We start from the raw sequence: 22,196 nt of genomic DNA on the forward strand, positions 1-22,196 counted from the left end.
AGAGTTTTTGTTTTGAGGATTTTGGCCTTGATCACGATGGATAGAGTGCATTTGGCAAGTGAAAGCAGTTAAAGAGCTGTTTGAAGATACCTTACACATATACAGTGAACCACATGCAGCGGTACTAATCATTGTAGTGACTGCAAAGAACCCCTGAATGTGCAAATGTATGTGCAGTGGACTCAAACCACGGCATGTTCAGACCCTCTGCTTTTCCAAGCTTCCCAACAGTACAGAGAAGAGCTTTCTGTGTGTACAGATCTTCTCAATGAACACACATTCATCGGAGGTGGGAGCTTGCCACCCCAATGCAATCCACCTGCAAAAATATTCATTAGAAGTGCATAAAGCAGCTTAACAGGGCCCAAGACTGGCTATATTGCACTATTGATTTAATAGGGATTTGGAAAAGTTGCATGAATTAAAGTATAACGCAAGAATTCCATGGGACTAGAACTAGCTTCAGTAACCAAAAGAAGAGCACTGTGGTTAAGCCAGGAGGACCATTTGCCAATCTCATTGGAATACTTGCAGGGGGGGGGCCGTTCACATGTTTATTTGAGTTAAGCGGCAAGGAAAGAGTCACTCATGCTATAAGAATCATTTCCTAGTGTGGACAAATCTTTTACTACATCTTGATCACTCCATAGGACATGCTTTTAAGAGTATTCCAACTGTGGATGTAATTCTGATACATATTAATGATTGAGAATGTCAAAGATGAATTGGAATAAAAATATTATTTATAATATAAAATCCCTCAGATTGTTTCAGCAGGAAGCCAGTTAAAGTGAGCTGTACTGTGAAGTTCTATGTACAAGTATATGGAAGTGACACTTTTTAGGTTGAATTGGGTATGCTTTTAGAATGGAAGGTGTGCCTCCACATTTTTTAGGGCAATTTTACACATGGGAATAGGCTGTCATCCAATGTACACTTACTTGAGAGTTGATCCATTAGACTCATGGGAATTTCTAAGGACACATTCATAGAATTTGGCTGTGGAACCTGTTGGTGAAAACAGAAAATAAAACTCAAGAAACCTCTTACAGGATTGCTAGATGCTACTTATGTTAAAAGGGTTATTCTTTATTCCACAATAATAAAGGTATATAGAATGCTCCTTTACTCAGCATCACTCTGTACACACTTGAGTTCATTAGTAAAGGTAAAGGTAAAGGGACCCCTGACCATTAGGTCCAGTCGTGACCGACTCTGGGGTTGCAGCACTCATCTCGCATTATTGGCCGTGGGAGCCGGCATACAGCTTCTGAGTCATGTGGTCAGCAGGACTAAGATGCTTCTGGCGATCCAGAGCAGCGCATGGAAACGCCGTTTACCTTTCCGCCGGAGCGGTACCTATTTATCTACTTGCCCTTTGACATGCTTTCGAACTGCTAGGTTGGCAGGAGGAGTTCATTAGTAACCAAGAGCAAATGTTAATTACTTTTCTTATTAAATGCAAGTAAAATAAACATGCTAAATTAGATCACTCTCTAGGGCACCAAAATTTTTACCATGAAAACTGAAAATATTCTAATGCAAGTTTACCCGTAGCAAATTTCCCTGTGGGTAATTACCCTAACTTGCATAGAATTTTTTCCTGGAAAGAGAGTCAATTATTTTCTGACTTTCAAATATCAGAACACTGGTTTTTCACTAGCACCATAAGTGATTTCTGCTAGTTATCTCAATTTAGGATTTATTGGCCTTTCCTAGCTAAGAAAATGTGGGTTGGCCTCGTAAGCGCCAGCATTCCTTGGAAAGGCCAAGGACTGTATATTCATAAAGTATTCCCTTAATTCTCAGCTTTCTTTCTAGTTATTGAGGCATATTCTGAGAATATGAAGCTTTGGTTCAAGGCCTTGTGGGTTGGGAGCAGAGAGATCTCCCCCCCCCCCCATTTTATATAATGTAACTTTTGACATATGTGGCTCTTCACTTTATGATGAAATTGGTTATGATCTTTCACCAATTCCATGTTCGCATTGCTAGGCCCATAAACTGGCTGGGTCTTTGTTCAACCTTTGTGCCTGAATGATGCACTTGGAAGGAGGGAAGACAGTTCATATTCCATCTTCCTGTTTCTATTCAAGCTATGGATGTGGCTCTTCTATGTCTGGTCTTGCCTGCATGAAGTGTCTCTTGCCATCTGACTTTGAAAAGCAGCTAAGGGATAGTTTGCTTCCTCCACCTCTTGCAGCTCCTAGGATAGGCATTTGTCATCTCTCTCATAGAAATGGAATGCTTTCCATTGTGATACTATTGGCCAGTGGTGAAAAGAGCAGGTGCCTTTTAATTATAATAATAGGTGTAGGGTAATTTGTGACTCCATCTTTATTGTTATTCATTCACAGTCCTAGGGATGTGTTTGTGAAGGTAGCACTTTGATGCTGTACTTGAGCAGACAGATCTTACTCTCACCCCAGATAAAGACACTGAGGTTTTGAAAACAAGCCTGAGTCTGTGAATGAATTGCCGCACAAAGCAACTCACACGAACAACTGTGTTGGGGAGTGGCTCTTCCTAGCAACAGTGCATTCTCAAGCTTTTAGCAAAGTTGTTAAAACAAAAAAAGCAATCAGAAAGATGTTATTACAGGTCATCTGCAACGGTTGGTTTCATAACTTGTGTTTTTCTAGTTCTCTTAAGGAGCATTAGCCAAGGTTGCAGTGAGGAGTGGAAAGAATGTCGATGTGTCTGTATACAAAAATCTCTTCAGTGAAAATCAAAATTGATCTTCACTGACACTTTGTGTGCACACAAATCTCCCCATCTGATTTAAACTTGCTTTAGTAAAATACCTTGCTTTAACAAGTGACTCATCTTCTTTACAGTAAAATGAATGAGCTCACTTTTCAACATAAGGTTGATTATCTGGAATATGCTGTGTTTCCAACTTCTTTATGCTTCCGGCAGGGAAATGCAAAGAAATATCCATTAAGTATTATAAAAAGCATTCCTAGCAATAAATATGCGAATTAACAGTTTTTAAACTTTGGTATACCTTTTATCATTGATAATGCTAATGATTTGTAGATCTTCTTTCTCCATTTGCTTGGCACAGTTACTTGCACCTTCTGAAGGACTTTGTGTTAAGTTCCATATTAAAATGGGAACATTCCTGTATCCCAGTTTGTGGTGATTTCTAGCTGACTGTGCCACAGAAATGTCTTGACACCTCTCAGAATTGTCCTAAATATTATTGGTGCTTGCTGATTTGGGGCTGAAATTTATTTTGCTTCATTGTTTAGAAATACGCCATCAAAAATTGATTCACAATAATACACCCGTTTAAAATAAAGCTTCAATTGGACCATAACACCGAGATGTGGTAGGGCGTTATTGAAAAGGTGTCTGGGAAGGAGATGGGATGAAAAGTGTTTGGTACAGATTAGGTGGCTGCCTACTAGAGAATAGAGAATGTTTGCAGCGGTGCTGCCTGTTTGTCAAAAGCCCTTCTTGCGGGGGATCACTTGGTGTCTACATTGTGATCTTTTGGGCACCAGGTCTCAAATGTTGAGTGTTTTTAAAGATCATTTGCACTATGGTTGTTCCCTGTCACTGGTTTTACTTTGGAATTATTCTTCTCTTATTTTTATTGGCTTTTGGTTCTATGCTTGTCTTGTATACTCATGGGCAGTGGTAGGGGGATCTTTTTCAGCCCAAAGGCTGAACTTTCTGAGGTACGGTAACTTTCTGAGGGGTGCATGCCTGAGGTCAGTGGAGCTAGCAATGTGGCTATCGTCTTTGTATAGTTGGCTAAAATTCATGCAAAAGTCAGCCTCAGTCTCTCTCTCTCTCTCTCTCTCTCTCTCTCTCTCTCTCTCTCTCACACACACACACACACACACACACACACGTGTGTTCTGTTCTTCTTCCAAGCAAGCAAGAGGCATTAAAATAGTTCAAGGACAAGTTCTAGGCAGGGAAAAGTACTTGAAGGGAAACTTGAAGGGGGACTGTATTCCAGCCCCAAGGCTCATCACTCAGCTCTTGGACTTTAAACTGCTCAAATAACTTGTTTTTAGGTGGAATATAAATAGTGTAAGTAAATATTCCTGATAACCAAAAGTGCCTGATGCAACTACTGATGGCCAGAACCATCCTTTAAAACAGTAAGTCCACCCAGTGTGAGAGAAGATGTAATTCAAAGATGTAATATAACAGGTGTTTGTAATATAACAGGTGTTTTAGTTAAATTCCTAACTACTGTGCTGAGTTTCAATGGTAACCAAGTTATGGAATACCCACCCCAGTTTTGATTGTTTGCAGGGTTAGTGTCCCCCCTCAAAAAAAAGTTGCTTTTTTCTGGACAGGAGCTTTGGTTGTGCCATAATTAATAATTTACATCAGCTTAGTATAAAGAATAGTGTTTTGTATGAGAGCCAAACACTAGTTAAACAGCAGTCTTTTATGAAATGGTTCCAAGTGCCTGCCATTTGTTACAAGGTTTATGCTGCATTCACTTTAGCCATAAGTAGATCCGTTTATCCCCTAGAGTTCGCTTTTATACCAGGGACATCCAGGGTTTGTAGTGCCCTAGAGGGCATTTAGAAAAAGCTGTGTTTATGGCTCTTTTCATTGCACCATTCCAAGATGGGGCACCAACCATGGAAACCCACCCCCCTTAAGGAATCCCCCAGATTCTATAAGTCATTGGGCAGTATTCAACTAGTATATAACTGTGCAAATGGAATTACTCTTGCTTAAGCAGTGGGACTCCCCCCCCTTCTCCTCCCACCATGTGTCCCCTGCACCACACCCAAATGTTCTTCAGAGCAGATTAGGGGAGCACAAGGAGAGAAGGGAGAACGTCCCATGGTGCAAGCTGAAGTCCTTTTGTTCATGTAAGGAGTTACTCAGTGTTACAGCTCTGTCTGTGCAGATCATCCTAATTGTCCCTCTATCCCTGCAGTCAGTCCAAATGTTACCAGGAGATGGTTGGTCTAGGGCAACATGGTGACTATCACCATAACTATTAACCAGCTGTCCAGTTGAAGAAGAAAAAATCTAGGGTATGACCTGCCTCGTATAATGAACCAACAATGTTTTGAGACAACTCCATGCCCATGTTAGTCATGATGTGCCAAGCCAATCCATTCAAGGCGATTTTTGGTTGTTTATTGAAATCTCCCAGAACCAGCATCCTGGGATTATCCAACAGTACCCCAGAAACCACCTCCACCAGCTCAGTGAGGAAGACTTCTGAGCAGTGTAGTGGATGCCACACCAGCAGAATCCCTGCTTTGTATCTCTGGTGCCACATCGCATGTATGTATACTGCTTACTAACAGCCATGCCAAACGATAGTTTGCATGTATGAAACATATACCATAGATGTGATAGCAAGCATGCATATCACCTGGAACAGTGTTTTAGGATGGAGTCGGTAAATGTGTTCTGTGTGTATGAATTAGGCCATGACACTCTCTTCTGTTATTTTGACTTTTGCTATGATGAATAGTAATTGGAATTGACAGCTGGTGCAGCAAATCTCAGAGCTGGCCTTACAAATATTTTCCCCTATTAACCCTGTAGGAAGGCAGGCCTGGATTTGTATCCTCTGCCACGCATTTCTGTTACAAGACCTGTTATCTCCTGTCCCATCCATCTTTATTTTGAACTGCTTCCCTGTCAGAGAAGACTTACAAGCTGTGGTATTTGGTTTTTCTGTCTAGTATATTGTATCTGTTGTCTCTGAAATCAAAGATTCATTTAGCTAACAATGCAGTCTGCTGAAAAGAGGTTGTTCTAGCTTTTCTCGCAGAAACTATTGTGAAGAAATCAAAAAGCTTTTGTTGTGTCATATACTAATAAAAGTATATTTAGGGAAAGGGTTGGATCGCTCCCTTTCACCTAGTAAATGAGTTGCAGACTTTTCCACTGCATTCTTGAGTTAATATGTAAAGGTTCTGGTCAACTGAGAGCACTGGTAAGGAAGGGTTAGCTAAAGGAAGTTTGAATGGGTGAAAGGTTACTCAGTCTTTAGGCATCTTAACATGCTGTATATATTGTTTAACAATTTAACATATATGTAATGTAATGGCTAAATTATCACCAGATAAAAGATGACTTAATATGATTTTGTAGTACTGTGGGATAAATGTGCCTGGTAAAAAAACCACAAAAAACTTCTTTCTGGAATAAAGTTGTCTGTATAAACTAATAACTATTTATTTATTTATTTATTTGCGCTGTGGTCTAAACCACTGAGCCTAGGGCTTGCCGATTGGAAGGTTGGTGGTTCGAATCCCTGCGATGGGGTGAGCTCCCGTTGCTCAGTCCCAGCTCCTGCCAACCTAGCAGTTCGAAAGCACGTCAAAGTGCAAGTAGATAAATAGGTACCTCTCTGGCGGAAAGGTAAATGGCATTTCCATGCGCTGCTCTGCTTTTGCCAGAAGCAGCTTAGTCATGCTGGCCACATGACCTGGAAAAACTGTCTGCAGACAAATGTCAGCTCCCTGGCCAGTGAAGCGAGATGAGCGCCGCAACCCCAGAGTTGTTCGTGTCTGGACTTAACTGTCAGGGGTCCTTTACCTTTTTTATATTATCTTAAGTCTCTGTCATCTTATACAGTGGTACCTCGGGTTAAGTACTTAAATCGTTCCGGAGGTCCGTTCTTAACCTGAAACTGTTCTTAACCTGAAGCACCACTTTAGCTAATGGGGCCTCCTGTTGCTGCCGTGCTACCGGAGCACAATTTCTGTTCTCATCCTGAAGCAAAGTTCTTAACCCAAGGTAATATTTCTGCGTTAGCAGAGTCTGTAACCTGAAGTGTCTGTAACCTGAAGTGTATGTAACCCGAGGTACCACTGTACCTGTCTCTGTGTTGGCCTTCCCTAAAAAGAAAATCCAGTCAGGCAAGATGAAGATGGTTTATTTAAAGCATTTTCACCTCACTTGTTAACTGAAGCCTCAGAATGGCTTACAAGAATCTGTAGTAAGACAGTTTCTGCCCTCAGGTTTATAATCTGAAAAACATTATGCACAGGGAAAGGGGCAGGGGGTAGGGAGTAAAGAAGAGAGGAGCAAGCTCACACACCAGTTCTTTAAAAATCCTGTTCTTTTAATGGCCAACTGGGATGGAAACAGTTCAGATAGCCTGATGGAATGGCTGCTGGTAGGTGATAGTTGACTAAAGGCCAAAGGAAGTTGGTCTACTAGCAGGAGTGATGGAAAATTCATGATTCTCTACTCTGCATCAGCTCTTAGCAGAGGCAACAGACCTGGCATAGTTTGGTCAGTAGAGCATGAGACTCTTAATCTCAGGGTTGTACATGCAACCCCTTTTAGGCAAAAGATTCCTCCATTTACAAGGAGTTGGACTAGATGACTCTTATGGTTCATTAAACCTCTACAGTTCTGTGAGTCTTTGATCATACGCCTGTAACCTCTATGGGTTTTTTTTTTTGGGGGGGGGGAGTGTTTTCAGACCAAGGGCCACACCCTTTCCTAAACAACCTTCTGAGGGGTACATGCCATTGGTGAGTGGGGCCTGAGGCAAATGTGTAAAGTGCAACTAATCAATCAATCAATCAATCAATCAATCCCTGCCCATCTGGCTGGTAAATTCTACCATTGTACAGTAGTTTCCACACATCTATCCTCTATCCAGGCAAGCCAAAGGCATCATCAGAGCTCAATGACACAGTCCAGTAAGGCAAAAGTGTGTTTGTATGTGGGGGGATTTTGAAGCAGGACTAGTGAGGGGTGTGGTCTGTGGGTAGGAAGCAGGGGTGCCAACTTGAATAAAATATGGGAGGGCAGGCAAGCCCCCCCCCCGAAGCGATCACCTGGCGCTACATGCACACCCCATTTGAATGTTTTGTTCCCCTTGTCTGGACTCTAATCTCATTTTACCAGCTGTCTGGCTGCTGCTGTTCGTGTTCTGACAGGCAGGTGGGTTGATTACATGCTTGTTTTAGGTCTTCTATAAACCAAGATAAACTGCTTTTGTGGAAAGTACATTTTATCCTGTTTTGAATAATACAGTTCAATTAAAAACAATGCTTGTGATGTCACCTCATATGCTATCAAAAAGCAACTTTAAAAATGCATTCTATGTACTGTCAAGGATCTAGAACACTATTCTAAATGTTACTTTAGTAACATTCAGATACGAATAGCTTGATGAAAAGCTATTCAGGGTGTTAATAGCTATTTTGCATCATGTACAAAAAGCAGGGGTAAAGTGTAAGGTGTTTTGTTTGTTTGCTGGGGGATTATTTATTGAGTGCTCATTTAAATTCCTTTTCAATGTTTTGAACTCTTTCGAGCTTAGGTCTTATTTCTGTTCAGAGCTAAAATGAAATGTTCATGTTGTTACATGCCCAAGCTATTGAATGCCTGGAAAATGTAACAGCTCAGTTTAGTCTGTCAGGAAGTTGCTTTGCCAGATAAATTGTCTGTCATGCATTGTTTCCTTTTACCTCTTCTCTCTCTCCCCCTCCCCAGTTACATCTCTGAAGCTTCTAATCTGAATCTTCCTTACATGGCAAATTATTCATAGCATGGAGAATACAGGGAGAGTGTTTTTTATCCCTTTCTCATAACACTAGAAATCGTGGACATCCAATTAAGCCTAATGTTAGACTATTCGGGACGATTCCAGCAGCAGATAATTAAACTATGGAACTCTATGCCACAGGAGGCAGCAATAGCTATCAGCCTAAAAGGTAAAGGGATCCCTGACCATTAGGTCCAGTCGTGACCGACTCTGGGGTTGCGGCGCTCATCTCGCTTTATTGGCTGAGGGAACCGGCGTACAGCTTCCGGGTCATGTGGCCAGAGTGACTAAGCCGCTTCTGGCGAACCACAGCAGCGCATGGAAATGCCGTTTACCTTCCCGCTGGAGTGGTACCTATTTATCTACTTGCACTTTTATGTGCTTTCAAACTGCTAGGTGGGCAGAAGAAGGGGCCGAGCAATGGGAGCTCACCCCATTGCGGGGATTCGAACCGCCAACCTAGCTGACTTTAAAAGTTGAGACAAATTAATGGAGGAGAGGACTATTGATGGTTTCTAGTCATGGTGGCTATGCTCTACCTCAGAGGTCAGCAAAATTTTTCAGCAGGGGGCTGGTCCACTGTCCCTTAGACCTTGTGGGGGGCCGGACTATATTTTGGAGGAAAAAAATGAACAAATTCCTATGCCCCACAAAGAACCCAGAGATGCATTTTAAATAAAAGCACACATTCTACTCATGTAAAAACACCAGGCAGGCCCCACAAGGAACCCAGAGATGCATTTTAAATAAAAGCACACATTCTACTCATGTAAAAACACCAGGCAGGCCCCACAAATAAGCCAGAGATGCATTTTAAATAAAAGGACACATTCTACTCATGTAAAAATATGCTGATTCCTGGACCGTCTGTGGGCTGGATTGAGAAGGTGATTGGGTCGGATCCGGCCCCCGGGCCTTAGTTTGCCTACCCATGCTCTACCTCCACAATTGGGAAGCAGCAATGTTTCTAAGTACCAGTTACAGTGGTGCCTCGCAAGACGAAAAGAATCAGTTCCGCAAGTCTCTTCGTCTTGCGGTTTTTTTGTCTTGCAAAGCAAGCCCATTAGTGGCTTAGCAGATTAGCGCTATTAGCGGCTTAGCGGATCAGCTGATAAGCGGCTTAGCGGCTTAGAAAAAGAGGGGGAAAGGGAAAAAAAAACCCGCAGGAACTCGCAAGACATTTTTGTCTTGCGAAGCAAGCCCATAGGAAAATCGTTTTGCGAAGCACCTCCAAAATGGAAAACCCTTTCGTCTAGCGGGTTTTCCGTCTTGCAAGGCATTCGTCTTGCGGGGCACCACTGTACTGGAAGCCACAGGAGGGGAGAATGTTTGTGTGCTCCAATCCTGCCTGCAGATTTTCCACAGGCACCTGGTTGGCTGCAGTGAGAACAGGACTCTGGACCAGATGAGACATTGCCCTGATCCAGCAGGTTGTTCTTATGTTCTTACCAGAATTGTGGGGAAAGGTAGCCACCTACCTGCAGACAAATACTGAAACCCAGACTGGAGTAAGCCCCATTTATAGGCAGTGGGATTTACTTCTGAGTAAACATGCAGTGGATTGTACTCAAAACATAGCTAGATATGTTAATAAGCAAATGAATTATCAGGTGATATAGTGTGGGATTGTAGGTCTTAAACTAAACTAAATCATTTAGCAACTTAAATACTGGGGATGTGGCTCTAAAGTTGGGTACCCATTTGCCTCCACTGTTCCCAGCCCTCTTAGATCTACGATTCTCCCCACTGGTTTTTCCTTTCCTCAGTTATCTTTATTTAAACTCACTGCTTCTTCCACCTCTGATTTCCTTAGCTGTTGTGTTTTGGGCTGATGCATAATCTGCCCCCCTTCTTGAAGTTTCTGGCCCCTCTTCCATGGCTCCCTGCTTTTTCTTGCTGGACCAGGAGTGGTTAACCTGTGGTCCTCCAGATGCTGTTGGACTCCATCTCCCATCAGCCCCAGGCAGCATGACCAATGGTCAGGTATGATGGGACTTGTAGTCCAATAACATCTGGAAAGGCCTCAGATTAGCTACCCCTGTCCTACGCTTTCAACTTGGCTCTGACCCATGCTTCCTTTGTATTGTCTTTCCACAGCAATTTCTGCATTATCTGACTTTATGCTCATTTGCAGAGCAAAATAGGTAATCTTCTCAAGAGTATGTTGCAGCAATATCTCTAATACCACAACTCCCCATGTCCATGCAAGTACTTCCCTTATGGCTGCAGATATAGCTATAGCTATATAGACTGAGCATGGGAGAAATTCCACCCTTAAGGTTTCAGAATTGGTCTTTGGCCTGCCAGATGCAAGATGGCTAAGCTGACGTACGTGGCAACTTAATGATTCATCTTAGCCTGGCAGATAATGCTGGGAGTTGGAATTATGCTAATGAGATGAGAGGTGTGTTTCCCTGTTTAGGGAAGTTTTTAAGGATTGATGTTTTTAGATATGCTGTAACCTACCCAGAGTGGCTGGGGAAACCCAGCCGGATGGGTGGGGTACAAATAATAAAATTAGAATTATTATAATGTATTTATTTATTTATTACTAGTGGTGTCAAAAGGCACGGAATGCTGAATAGCCAGCCAGTCTTTGCATGGCTTTCTCTGTAGTTCTATAGGGCATGGGGAGATATTGGGGAGGGGGGGCATTGCTTTGGGGTAGACAGTAATGGAGCTTTCAAACATTGCCTGTTTCTTTCTCTTGCTCTTTCCCGCTCCCCCAGGCATTCTGTTTGGTACCTCTTTCTTTTGAGTTAGTGAAGCAGTTCAAGAGGGGGGAATAACTCATTCAGAATATGTCCAGAACATACATACATACATACATACATACATACATACATATATTAGCAGAACAATAAAAAGTTTTTGTTTCTTCTTTCATTCCTGAACAGATGTTGGCATACTAGCAAAGCAGTATCTTGAGAAAGGCCTTTTGGTGCCAGATCATGTATTCACACGAGTAATGATAACAGAACTGGAAAAAATGCAGACCCAGCCTTGGTTACTTGATGGTAAGTCGACCCCCCCGCTTTTCTTTAAACATTTTGAGTGCTAGTAAAAACCATTTTGCACTTCCCTCCTTCTACAGGCTCTTTTAAATTTGATTTAAATAACATGCTATTTGTGGAAAAGTAATGTAACATGAAAACAGCCTTTCCAGTATTTTTAGCAACTGGTGGTGTAATGGGGAGGTAAGTGAGAACACCCTGAGAGCTTCTAAGGACAGAGGATTCATAGTTAAACCTTTGGCAACTATGATTCCACACATGGAAACTAAGGGATGAAAATATCTGGGTTTCTTTCACAATGGTGCATTTATTGAGCAACTGAAGAAAGGTGACCACAGTCCAAGCCACCTTGGATTTCTTTTGGGGCAGCTCAGTACAGTTACGTACTTGCCTGAATTATCTTCAAGTACTAATATGAACTACTCTGCTCCTAACATCCCAACACATTCAGTTTCATTTTGCCTCAAATGTTCATTTGGTGAATGAATTGGGAAGTTACTGATGATGCCTAGAGCAGTGTGTCCTGCAACTGGCTATTATTGTTTTCTGCGTCGGCACACAATTATGTTCAAGAGAGAAAATGGCCACTTTCCCCTCAATACCTGAAAAAGGTGAAAAAGACTGGCCTACTCTTTTAGGAGAAAGAACTATGATAATATTGTGGGAGATACAGGATACTAAGCAGGAGGTATTATCTTTCCCTAAGGTCATCAGTGTGATGCCCACAGGGACCAGTGTGCCCACCAGCAGGTGCCTACAAAACATAATACTGTTGTAAAGATCCCTTTCAAAATCCAGAGTGTGTGGATGTTCAAGGCTTTCGGCTTTCCCTGTTCAGTGTCTGTTTGCTCGGCCTACCCTACGCTAATCACATAGCCTTGAACATGTCAACGTGTCATTGGATGCCACAATTAGACACCCACCATCCCATTTGCTCTGAACATAGGAGAGGTACAAAGAACTGTTCCTAGCAGTTCTTTTTGAAGATGGTATCTTTTCCTTCATTGATGGGGTATGCCCACAGTACTTTGTGGTCCTGTCTCTTTTTCTGCTATTTAGATGTAACAGCTATTTTGTGTTATGCCATTTTGTGTTATTTGGTGAGTGGTGCCCACTGACCCCAAATGATTGGCAACCCCTGCTATATTCATATCCTGTATTAGACTGTCTCTCGACTTCTGCTGCTATGGCCAATGAATGCATAAGCACTAGGAACTTATATTTTTGAAAATATAAGATGGAAATTTTATTTCTGTTTAATGGGTAATATCCTATGTAGCCTGAGGGGGGTGTCTACTTATGCAGTGTGGGGGGGTGTTCTTCCTCCACTGCCGCACCTGCAGGGTCCTGTTCAGGTTTGGCCAGGCTTATGTTTGACAACACAGTCCTTCTGGTAACTAGGCCCCAAGACATCTAGGAGTTCAAAGACAAGTACCAACATGTTGAATTGTGCATTGAAAGCAGCAGTGGTGCTGTCTGTTGTTTCAGCATGGTCTTGACCTTCTGAAATGAAATTGTGCAGTGGTTGAAAAACACATGCTTTAGCTTTGCCATCCTTCCCAGTGAAAAATGACACATAGGAGTCTTGCTACCCTCAAGTGCTTGGGGATATGACTAAGCTGTGAGGCTCCTGGATTGGCCTTCTGTTGCATGAAACAGTGTGATCTCTCTGTGTGTCTGAAGTGTGGCAAGTAGCAACTGGTAGGTGGGAAGGAAGGCATAGAGCCAAGATAAATTGCTAATAGCAACATCATCTGTGTGCTATGAACAATTGCTAGCCATGCCTCATTTATGCTAATTTGCGTCCTGTTTTTTTTATTAAAAAATAGATACTTCATCCAAAAATCATTTTCTTTTAAAAAAGCAAGTTTCTTTGCATTCAGGAAGCTTGAGTTTATGACAAATTACTATGGGAAGAATTGATTATATGGATTTTTGAACCCAGCCTCCATACTAAAGCAGGAAGATAGAGGTCAAAAATAGAACAAATACTACTTGGGGGTGGGTGGGGTGGCAGTACTTTCCCATGCATACTTGAATTTAACTTATTGTAAATAATAATAAAAATTCTGCAACCCTCTCCATCTCTCTCTAAGACATTACTGAGTAATGTGTAAAGGTAAAGGACCCCTGCACAGTTCAGTCCGGTCAAAGGCGACTATGGGGTGTGGCGTTCATCTCACTTCAGGCCGAGGGAGCCAGTGTTTGTCCACAGACAGCTTTCCAGGTCATGTGGCCAGCATAACTAAACCACTACTGGTACATGGAACACAGTGATGGAAGCCAGAGCTCACGGAAATGCAGTTTACCTTCCCGTAGCAGTGGTACCTATTTATCTACTTGCACTGGTGTGCTTTCCAACTGCTAGGTTGGCAGGGGCTGGGACAGAGCAATGGGAGCTCACCCTGTTGCACGGATTCGAACTGCCAACCCTTCCGATCGCAAGCCCAAGAAGCTCAGTGGTTTAGAACTTTAGACCACAGTGCCACACTGGACAATGAGACTTCTAGCCAAGTTGGCAGATCAGATGTGAAAGACTTTCTTTTCTGCCCAGGGACTTATTTACTAACAAACCTTGAGTAGCAAAGCAATAAAGGCTTTCAGCCTTGAAATGCAGCTGCTACTTGGCATTAACCAACTTTTCCCAACCTGAGGCTCTCCAGATGTTTCCACCAGTCACAACAGCATGGATCAGGGATGATAGTAGTTGCAGTTCAAGGCATCCTGGGGGAACCAGGTTGGGGAAAGCTGGTGCTAAGTGTGCATTAGTTTGAGATGGTATAAGGCACATACATCTGATATAAAAGTGAAGGAGCTCTATCTAAGTTGCTTCAGAGAAAGCTCGGGGCAGGAATCTATCCACAAATTATGCACTATTTTGCTCACTATAACATACTTATGATTTATTCAGTAGTTGTCTCCATTTTTTTCCCTTGACCAAGTTCCAAATCTATATCTCTATAATATTAAAGAGGTGGCTTGCATGAGACTTAAACAGCCACTAGCTTGAATAAATGTGTCCTTGCTGAAATACTGCAGTATTCAGAAAGAGAAATAAGTTGTTGCGGGTTCTGAAATGTTCCTGTTCATCTACATAAAGAAACCAGTGTGGGTTGAGAGCTCCAGGAACTAATGCACATGGCTTGCAGTACTGTAAAAGATCACGTTGTTTCCTAACGAAAGACATGAAGTAAATCTTTAACACTCCCATCCTCTCTTACAGTGATTCTCACTGTTGCAAAGAACATGTGTAGATCTAGTCAAGACTGCCAGTACAAGAAGATAGCACTGTGTATTTATAAAAAGAGAAAAACCCATTTGTTCTGTTAACTCAGTGCTTGGTAAACCTTGTGGTGGAAAGCAAAGCAAAACACCCCTCGGGGGATGTTGGACAGTCTGAAATGGGGACAAATATGGTTATCAATCAGGCCCTGTGTAATAGGAATCTGCCTTATACTGAGCTGGTCCATTGGTTCATCTAGCTTAGTATGGTGTGACACTGACATAATAATAATAATAATAATAATAATAATAATAATAATAATAATAGTAGTAGTAGTAGTAGTAGTAGTATTTGTACCCTGTCCATCTGGCTGGGATGCCCCAGCCACTCTGGGCAGCTTCCAGCATATACAAAAACATAATGAAACATCAAACATAAAATGCCTTCCTATACAAGTTTGGCAACGAAAGCTCATGTAGTAATTAAAGTAGCTTAATTCTAGCATATTATGTTGTGTGGGGCAGCAATCAGAACAATCCCTGATGTGATCGCTCCTATAGCCTATTGCACTTGAGATCCTGATACTGTTTCAAGTCTGGAGTCACAACACAGGTAGATAGGTATGTGATGAATTCAAAATTCACAGCAAACTCTTGTAACAGGTTATTAATTTTTGTTCTCTTTTTGCACATAGGTTTTCCAAGGACACTGGGTCAAGCTGAAGCACTTGACACAATATGTGAACTGGATCTAGTGATAAGCTTGAACATCCCATTTGAGTCCCTAAAAGACCGCCTAAGTGCTCGTTGGATTCACCCAGCAAGTGGGAGAGTCTATAATATGGAATTCAACCCACCTCAAGTACATGTAAGATAACTAGTCCTGCCCAAACAATGTGACTTGGCAAGAGAAACCATAGACTATTCATCTGCCAGTAAAAATGGCGAATTATCTTAATAGTTGTCAGTGTGTTGCCCTTGGGTTTTGATGTTGCCTTCGTTCAGGGGAACTCTCCAATGCACTGCATCTCAGGCACACAAATAATTCCTTCCATGCACCATTTTGAAACAGGAAGTTCCATCTGTGCTTCCCAAATGGTAAAGAGAAGGAACAATATATGTGTATGAGAAGTAGTACATAGGAGATTTTCCCTGGCAAAAAAAAAAAAAAAGAAAGAACCCAGTGGCAACATGGAAATTCATTGAAAACTATATTGTAATACTGGGTGCTACTTAACACTACAGTGGTACCTCGGGTTAAGTACTTAATTCATTCCAGAGGTCCGTTCTTAACCTGAAACTGTTCTTAACCTGAAGCACCACTTTAGCTAATGGGGCCTCCTGCTGCTGCTGCCCCGCCGGAGCACAATTTCTGTTCTCATCCTGAAGCAAAGTTCTTAACCAGAGGTACTATTTCTGGCTTAGTGGAGTCTGTAACCTGAAGCGTATGTAACTTGAAGCGTATGTAACCCGAGGTACCACTGTATTAGCATTTTTGTGTACTCACCAATTGGCTTGGCCTGTGTTCCCATTTTTTCCACATTGGGTGTGGCTCTTTTGGGTGAGGGCTGTGTATAATTTGGCATACCAGTAGCACATGTGTCTGTCTGAAGTGTTTGGCTATATTGTGCCCCTAGTTCCTTACCACAACCAAGGCTGTGAAGATAGGCCAAAATTTGACACCTTTTTGCCCAAATGTTAATTTTATTTTTAGCGCAACATAATCATATCCCTTGGTAATACTAACATGTTGATTTGTCATGCCACTCTTGTTAACAGGGGGTTGATGACGTTACTGGTGAGCCATTAATCCAACGGGAAGATGATAAACCTGAAGCTGTTGCTGCTAGGCTTAGAAAATACAAAGATGCTGCAAAGCCTGTAATGGAATTGTACAAGTAAGTTGGAAGCCCAAGCTCCACCAAAGACTAAATTTAATTGTTACAGAGATACAGTGTGCATGCACCGTGGCATGGCAGTAGAGTTTTCATATTATTTCATGAAAATTCTGCTGCCATAATCATGGCACGTACATTTCTGGAAGCAGTTTCGTTGGCCAACTTAATATCCTCTAAACTGTATTAATTATTAGTACATTATATTATTGAACTTTGGCTAATGAAATCATAGCTGGGCATCTAGATTAAACTTTGGAATGAGATATCTTGTCTCCATATCATTTAGGAAACCAAAATTTTTGGTTTGGGAAGGTGATCACCACTCTTAAAATAAAAGGGATAAAATCAGAGAGTGTAAGCTTTGGAACTTGGAGCATGCATGAGTGGCTATATATATATATTTGTTGTTGTTGTTGTTTAGTCGCTTAGTCATGTCCGACTCTTCGTGACCCCATGGACCAGAGCACGCCAGGCATTCCCCCCCCCTCTCTCTCTCTCTCACACACATATGTATATTTTACACACACATACTACCTTATACTGTCATACCTCTGGTTACGTCCGCTTCATGTTACATTCTTTCAGATTATGTCCCGCGGTGACCCAGAAGTACTGGAAAGGGTTACTTCTGGGTTTTGCCACTCGCGCAAGTGTGATGGAAAGTGGAAGTACAGGTACTGTGCATCCACACACATATTTTTTGCAACCTGTTCTAATCTGCAAATCCACTCCAGAGGTTTAGACAAACACACAAAATCCAAACACACAAGGCTCTTCCATGTGGGAAATAACATGCCATTTATATATAACAGTCCTTCATTTCTCTTTTATTCTGTCGGTGCCCATGGCTTGTGGAATATTTCACACATTGCCTTCCTTGGTCACAAGTATGAATACAGCACAAGTATGAATACAAGTATACACACTAAAAAAGGGAATATGAATCAGCACTCTATCATAAGATAATAATTGCATCGTAACTAAACTTGCAATACCAGGGTTGGTTGGTTTGTAAAGATTCTTCATTTACATTTTTTTTTATTTCTTTATTTCAGAAACAGAGGAATCCTACACTCATTCTCTGGGACAGAGACCAACAAAATATGGCCTTATGTGTATTCTCTGGTGTCCAGCAAAATTCCTCCACTCCAGGCCAAAGAAGCAAACTAAGCATTTCCAAAACGAGCAAGAGTTAATATAACCAGAGTTGATTTTCTATTAAGTTTGTGGTGTCCTGTATCTGTGCTCTGCCTATATATATATATATATCAGCTGTCTCCCTGGTTTTGCTGGAGAATAGCTGCAGAAATATAGTGATAGCTAAGAACATCTCTGAAAATGCTATATGGAATCCTAGTCCTCAGCGTATTAAGTACTTGTGCATGGACTTCCAAGGAATCCTAAATTGTTATGCAGAGACAGATATACCTTAGGAGGCTTACAGAGCCTGTTGTCTGTTCCATCTAGCCACAGCTAGTTCTTCTGCATATTCAGTGTGCCATTTCATGAATGTTTGGAATTGTTTTCCTTGATCTAACACTCCACAGCAATTTAAAAACAAACACTTCTCTAAATGTACCTGCAGTGCAACAAGCACTGTGGAGCATATATGCATTATATAGTTCAAATAACAAAAAATGTGTTCGAGTATCAATTAATGGGGAATGGAAATTATGGTTGTTTTAAAACATGTTGGTTTGCAGAAAATACCAACATTGAAGAATATATATAATAAAAATGCTGCTGTAATGTTTATGGAACTAGTTTGTAATTCAGTGGTGTGGATTTAAGCCATCCTGTATACTAGGATATAAAGGTGGTCTATTTTTTTATCAAGAAAAGTTGCACAACTTGGATAGTATTATTATAGCCTTAATATTATACAGTGTTACAGCCTGTTACTAACTGCCAATGAGCTTCTGCTCTCTTTTTATCACATTTAAAATTGTCCCAAATTATCTCCCAGACAAGTGATGATATGATTTAACATAATGACCTGTCCAGATGATCACTATTATATTGAGCTGCTTCACAAGTCACTTGTTTGCAAGTCACATTAAGTCATAGTTTAACCATTGAAATGGCATGCACTTTTACTGCTGGTTTTGTCCATACCAGAGACTTGTTGTTTCCTCCCATAAACAAATCACAATCAAGAAACCAAGAGCAAATCTTGGTTACGGCTTGTGATTTGGACAGAAACAAACCATAAACCTAGGTTCAGATGTAATGGCAAGCCAGATCATTGCTTTTTTCCTGGGCAGTGGCAAAAGCAGGGGAAGAGTGAAATGCCTGTAATTTTGGCAGTATGCACTAGCGTACTGTGTGTTCACATTAAATGTTTAAGCCCTTTAGTTTAACTGTGGTTTATTGTGACATGTGAACCAGGACAGTAAGCGACAAATTTTCATGACCACACAGTCTAGGAAAAACACTGTCACAAATGTGGAAACTGTTGCCAATATATATCAATGGTTTGATTATTAGGCTTGTTCATATAAGGACAATCAGTTGTGAAGGCTCACATGTGCAAAAGGAAAAAAAGTTATGTACTGGACCAAAGACTTAGGCTATGTACACTTTAGCCGTGTTAAAATACAGTGAGGTTGTTCTCTCCCACTGCATTTGAAGTTGCATTTGCATGTTGCTGTACACGCTAGAAAGGGTACAGGAATATCCTACCCAATGCACGTTTCCTGTTTAGTTTTTCCATGCCTGCAACCCCGCTACCAGCTCCTATTTATAAAGTGGTCATTGTGTGTGCATGGTCATTATGCATGTGCAATGGCTATCTCAAATGTACACAGCTTAGCTTAATTGCATAGTGGATGTGAGTGGAGTTTTCAAATTGGATGGAAGCTGGTTTGAAGGGAACACATCAAACAGCTGTATTTCTCAAGAAACTACAGGATAGATGTGGGTTGTGGCCAATGACATGTATGCATGGCTTCAAACCCAGTTGGTGGGAGCAAACCAGAGCCAGATTCAATGGTAATGTGTACATAGCTTTACTTCAGTTGGTCTCTCTCTGTGTGTTTTAACCACCTGTCTTTAACTGAAGTCATTTCTTTCCTGTGTGAGTTTGGCCTGTTTTGAACCAATTTTCCCTTTCCTCTAAGTGGTCTGTCTTTGTCCACATAACTCTTAAGATCTCATCTATTAGTTCCAATGTACTTTTCTCTGAACGCTTCTTTGCATCATTCACTAGAATCTGAATGAAAATGAAGGTAAGTAAGCACTCAGGTCTGAATGGAAGCAAAATGGTCTACTATGCATGTATTCCTTGATAGCTGGCCATTTGGAATGTTGCTCTTGAAATGTGTTGCTAAGTATGCTAAGCTGACTTGAACATTGAACAGATTGCTACCAAATAATTTTAGACCAAAAGCTCAACAAAAACACTTGATTTTTCCAGAGCAATTGTTTCAAAACTTTCTTTCCTCAAAGAACCAGCTTCTGCATGGCTGTTACTTCTAAAAAATTCCAGGACTCCCTGAACATAACATAGGATTCTAGGTTATATTTTAGCTTATGATTTGGCTCTTGCAGTACATGCATGGGCCAGCCATAATTCATGGTTCTTGGTGTTGATCCATGCAAAATGGAGATGGTACCCTAGAATATTTCCAACACACTCCCTCAGAGAGCACATTTAATCAGATCAGTAGTGATGGGAAAGCCGGTCTGCCATTATAGATCTCCTCACTGTAGAACCTGTAGCAAGGAATGCCAGAGTTCTCCAGACCAGTCTTAAAGCTACTGTTGCAGATTAAACAAATCAAATCAAATGTGCTTTAACTTTTCTCTTCACTTTCCTGCATGTTGGATTGGCTCCAGAGCAAAATAACTTGCACTTAAGACCTGCTGAATTCAGTGTGATATGTTAGTGATAAGTAACTTGCATCCCACTGAAATCAATAGGATGTAAGTGCAACTTAACTTTGTCTCCACTTTTCTATTTCCTTTCCTGTAGTACAGGCATAGCCAATGTGGTGCCCTCCAGAGTTTGCTGCACTCCAACCCCCATCATCCCTCACCATCGACAAGGCTCTCTGGGGCTGATGGGAGTTGTAGCTAAACATCTGGAGGGTACCATGTTGGATACCCCTGCTGTAGTATATGAAATAGTCAAAGGTTATTGGTTAAAGTGGGTGGGTGTCTCCTATTAATGCACAAAAATGTAGGCTGCTCTCCATGGAGAAAGAGTGTGATACTTTTCCGTGAACAGATTGTTTTCATGCTACACAGCATTGAAGTAAAGCAGACTTCCTTTTGTACCACATGGCAAAGAAATATTTGTCCGTTCATGGGCAGATCAGCAGTGGTCTCAACCATGCCCCATCTTTCCTGCTCCTGAGCTTAATCTCCAGTCAGCAGCACTGGCTGTGGTTGAACTTTCCCCCCCTGCACTCGCCCCATGCCTTGTTCAGCTGGTCAGAGATTATAGCTCAGGAGTGGGGGAAACACTGCTGGGGAAAGGCCAGTGGACCAGACTGAGAAGTCCTGCAGGTATTACCCATCTCCACCCCAGAATCAAAAACTAGTTTCTCTTTAAATGGACGAAACAAAAAACCTGGGAGTTTCCCATAATTAATAAATGTATAGAAACGTGTATGTGTGTGTGCATACCCATTTTTGTGTATTTTTTCTATAACCAGAGTTCATATAGCAGCTTTCCTAAACTGGAAGCAAATACTGTAATTTTGATGCGTAATATTTGACAGGAACTATAACTTGATCTGTGTGTCCTCAAGTTGCCTTATTTTATATAAAATGTGGGGGGAATGTATTTAGGGGAGAAATTATTCTGAATTATGCTTTATAGTCCCCACCACTAAGAGACCTATGCTAGTTTGATGATAAAATTATGTTGTTTAAGCTCCCCCCCTCCCCACTGGCTAGCGTATTATACAAGAAGCTTTATAGTATTTGAGAATGGGCTACTGCATTAACTGCCAAACTAAATGAAATAACATTTTAACATCAGCAGTGCAAGACTACAGCTTAATGCCATCTTACACCTATATTAGAGTTTGTTCTACCCAATAGCTGTGTGCATAACTGTTTGAACCCACTAAGCCCTGGCAGCATAGGTATAATACTTCACAATGTCTTAACCATGGTGAACCTTGGGGGTCTCAAATTTCATTTTTTTTAAAATAATATTTATTAGATTTTCAAATAGTACAAAAAGCAAAAAGTAATAAAAAAAGAGAAAAGAGGAAAAAAAAGATTCAACCTTTACAATCCATATTTTCAGTAACTTTTTTCCAGAACTTCCCCTCGCCTCCCCTTCTTGTATTCCATGTCCAAGTATTTGTTCAACAAGTTCTTGTCCCTAAGTTTTTAACCTTAATTTGTTGTTATATTTAATTCAGTTTATATATCAACTTTTAACTTATATACATCAATCATATATGCTTACACACTTTTTCTAGGGTCGACCCAGTTTCCCTTCCACAAATTCCCCATTTTTATACTAATGACAACATAAGAGTAGGAAAAAAAAAGAATAGTAGAAAGAATCAGACACCCTTCGGATTTCCAAACTCC

The 22,196-nt window shown here is 41.2% G+C and overlaps 1 protein-coding gene and 1 long non-coding RNA gene across 4 annotated transcripts in view; one reads left to right on the plus strand and one right to left on the minus strand.

Annotated features, from left to right (window-relative positions):
* LOC309344659 overlaps positions 1-22,196 on the minus strand; it is a 135,506-nt gene that overhangs the window by 48,266 nt on the left and 65,044 nt on the right. Inside the window, exon 3 of the long non-coding RNA XR_014157812.1 lies at positions 942-1,008. This is a non-coding gene — a long non-coding RNA (uncharacterized lncRNA). The remainder of the gene's footprint in view (positions 1-941; positions 1,009-22,196) is intronic.
* AK4 (adenylate kinase 4) overlaps positions 1-22,196 on the plus strand; it is a 35,358-nt gene that overhangs the window by 9,109 nt on the left and 4,053 nt on the right. For all 3 annotated transcript variants that reach the window (XM_081867273.1, XM_081867274.1, XM_081867275.1), the window contains exons 3-6: positions 11,407-11,526; positions 15,441-15,613; positions 16,525-16,643; positions 17,699-21,765. In XM_081867273.1, the coding sequence (XP_081723399.1) occupies positions 11,407-11,526; positions 15,441-15,613; positions 16,525-16,643; positions 17,699-17,813 (527 nt within the window). In that variant the 3' untranslated portion in view covers positions 17,814-21,765. The remainder of the gene's footprint in view (positions 1-11,406; positions 11,527-15,440; positions 15,614-16,524; positions 16,644-17,698; positions 21,766-22,196) is intronic.

Source organism: Podarcis erhardii (genome assembly GCF_964252035.2).
Source record: "Podarcis erhardii genome assembly, chromosome: 6".
Lineage (NCBI taxonomy): Eukaryota > Metazoa > Chordata > Lepidosauria > Squamata > Lacertidae > Podarcis > Podarcis erhardii.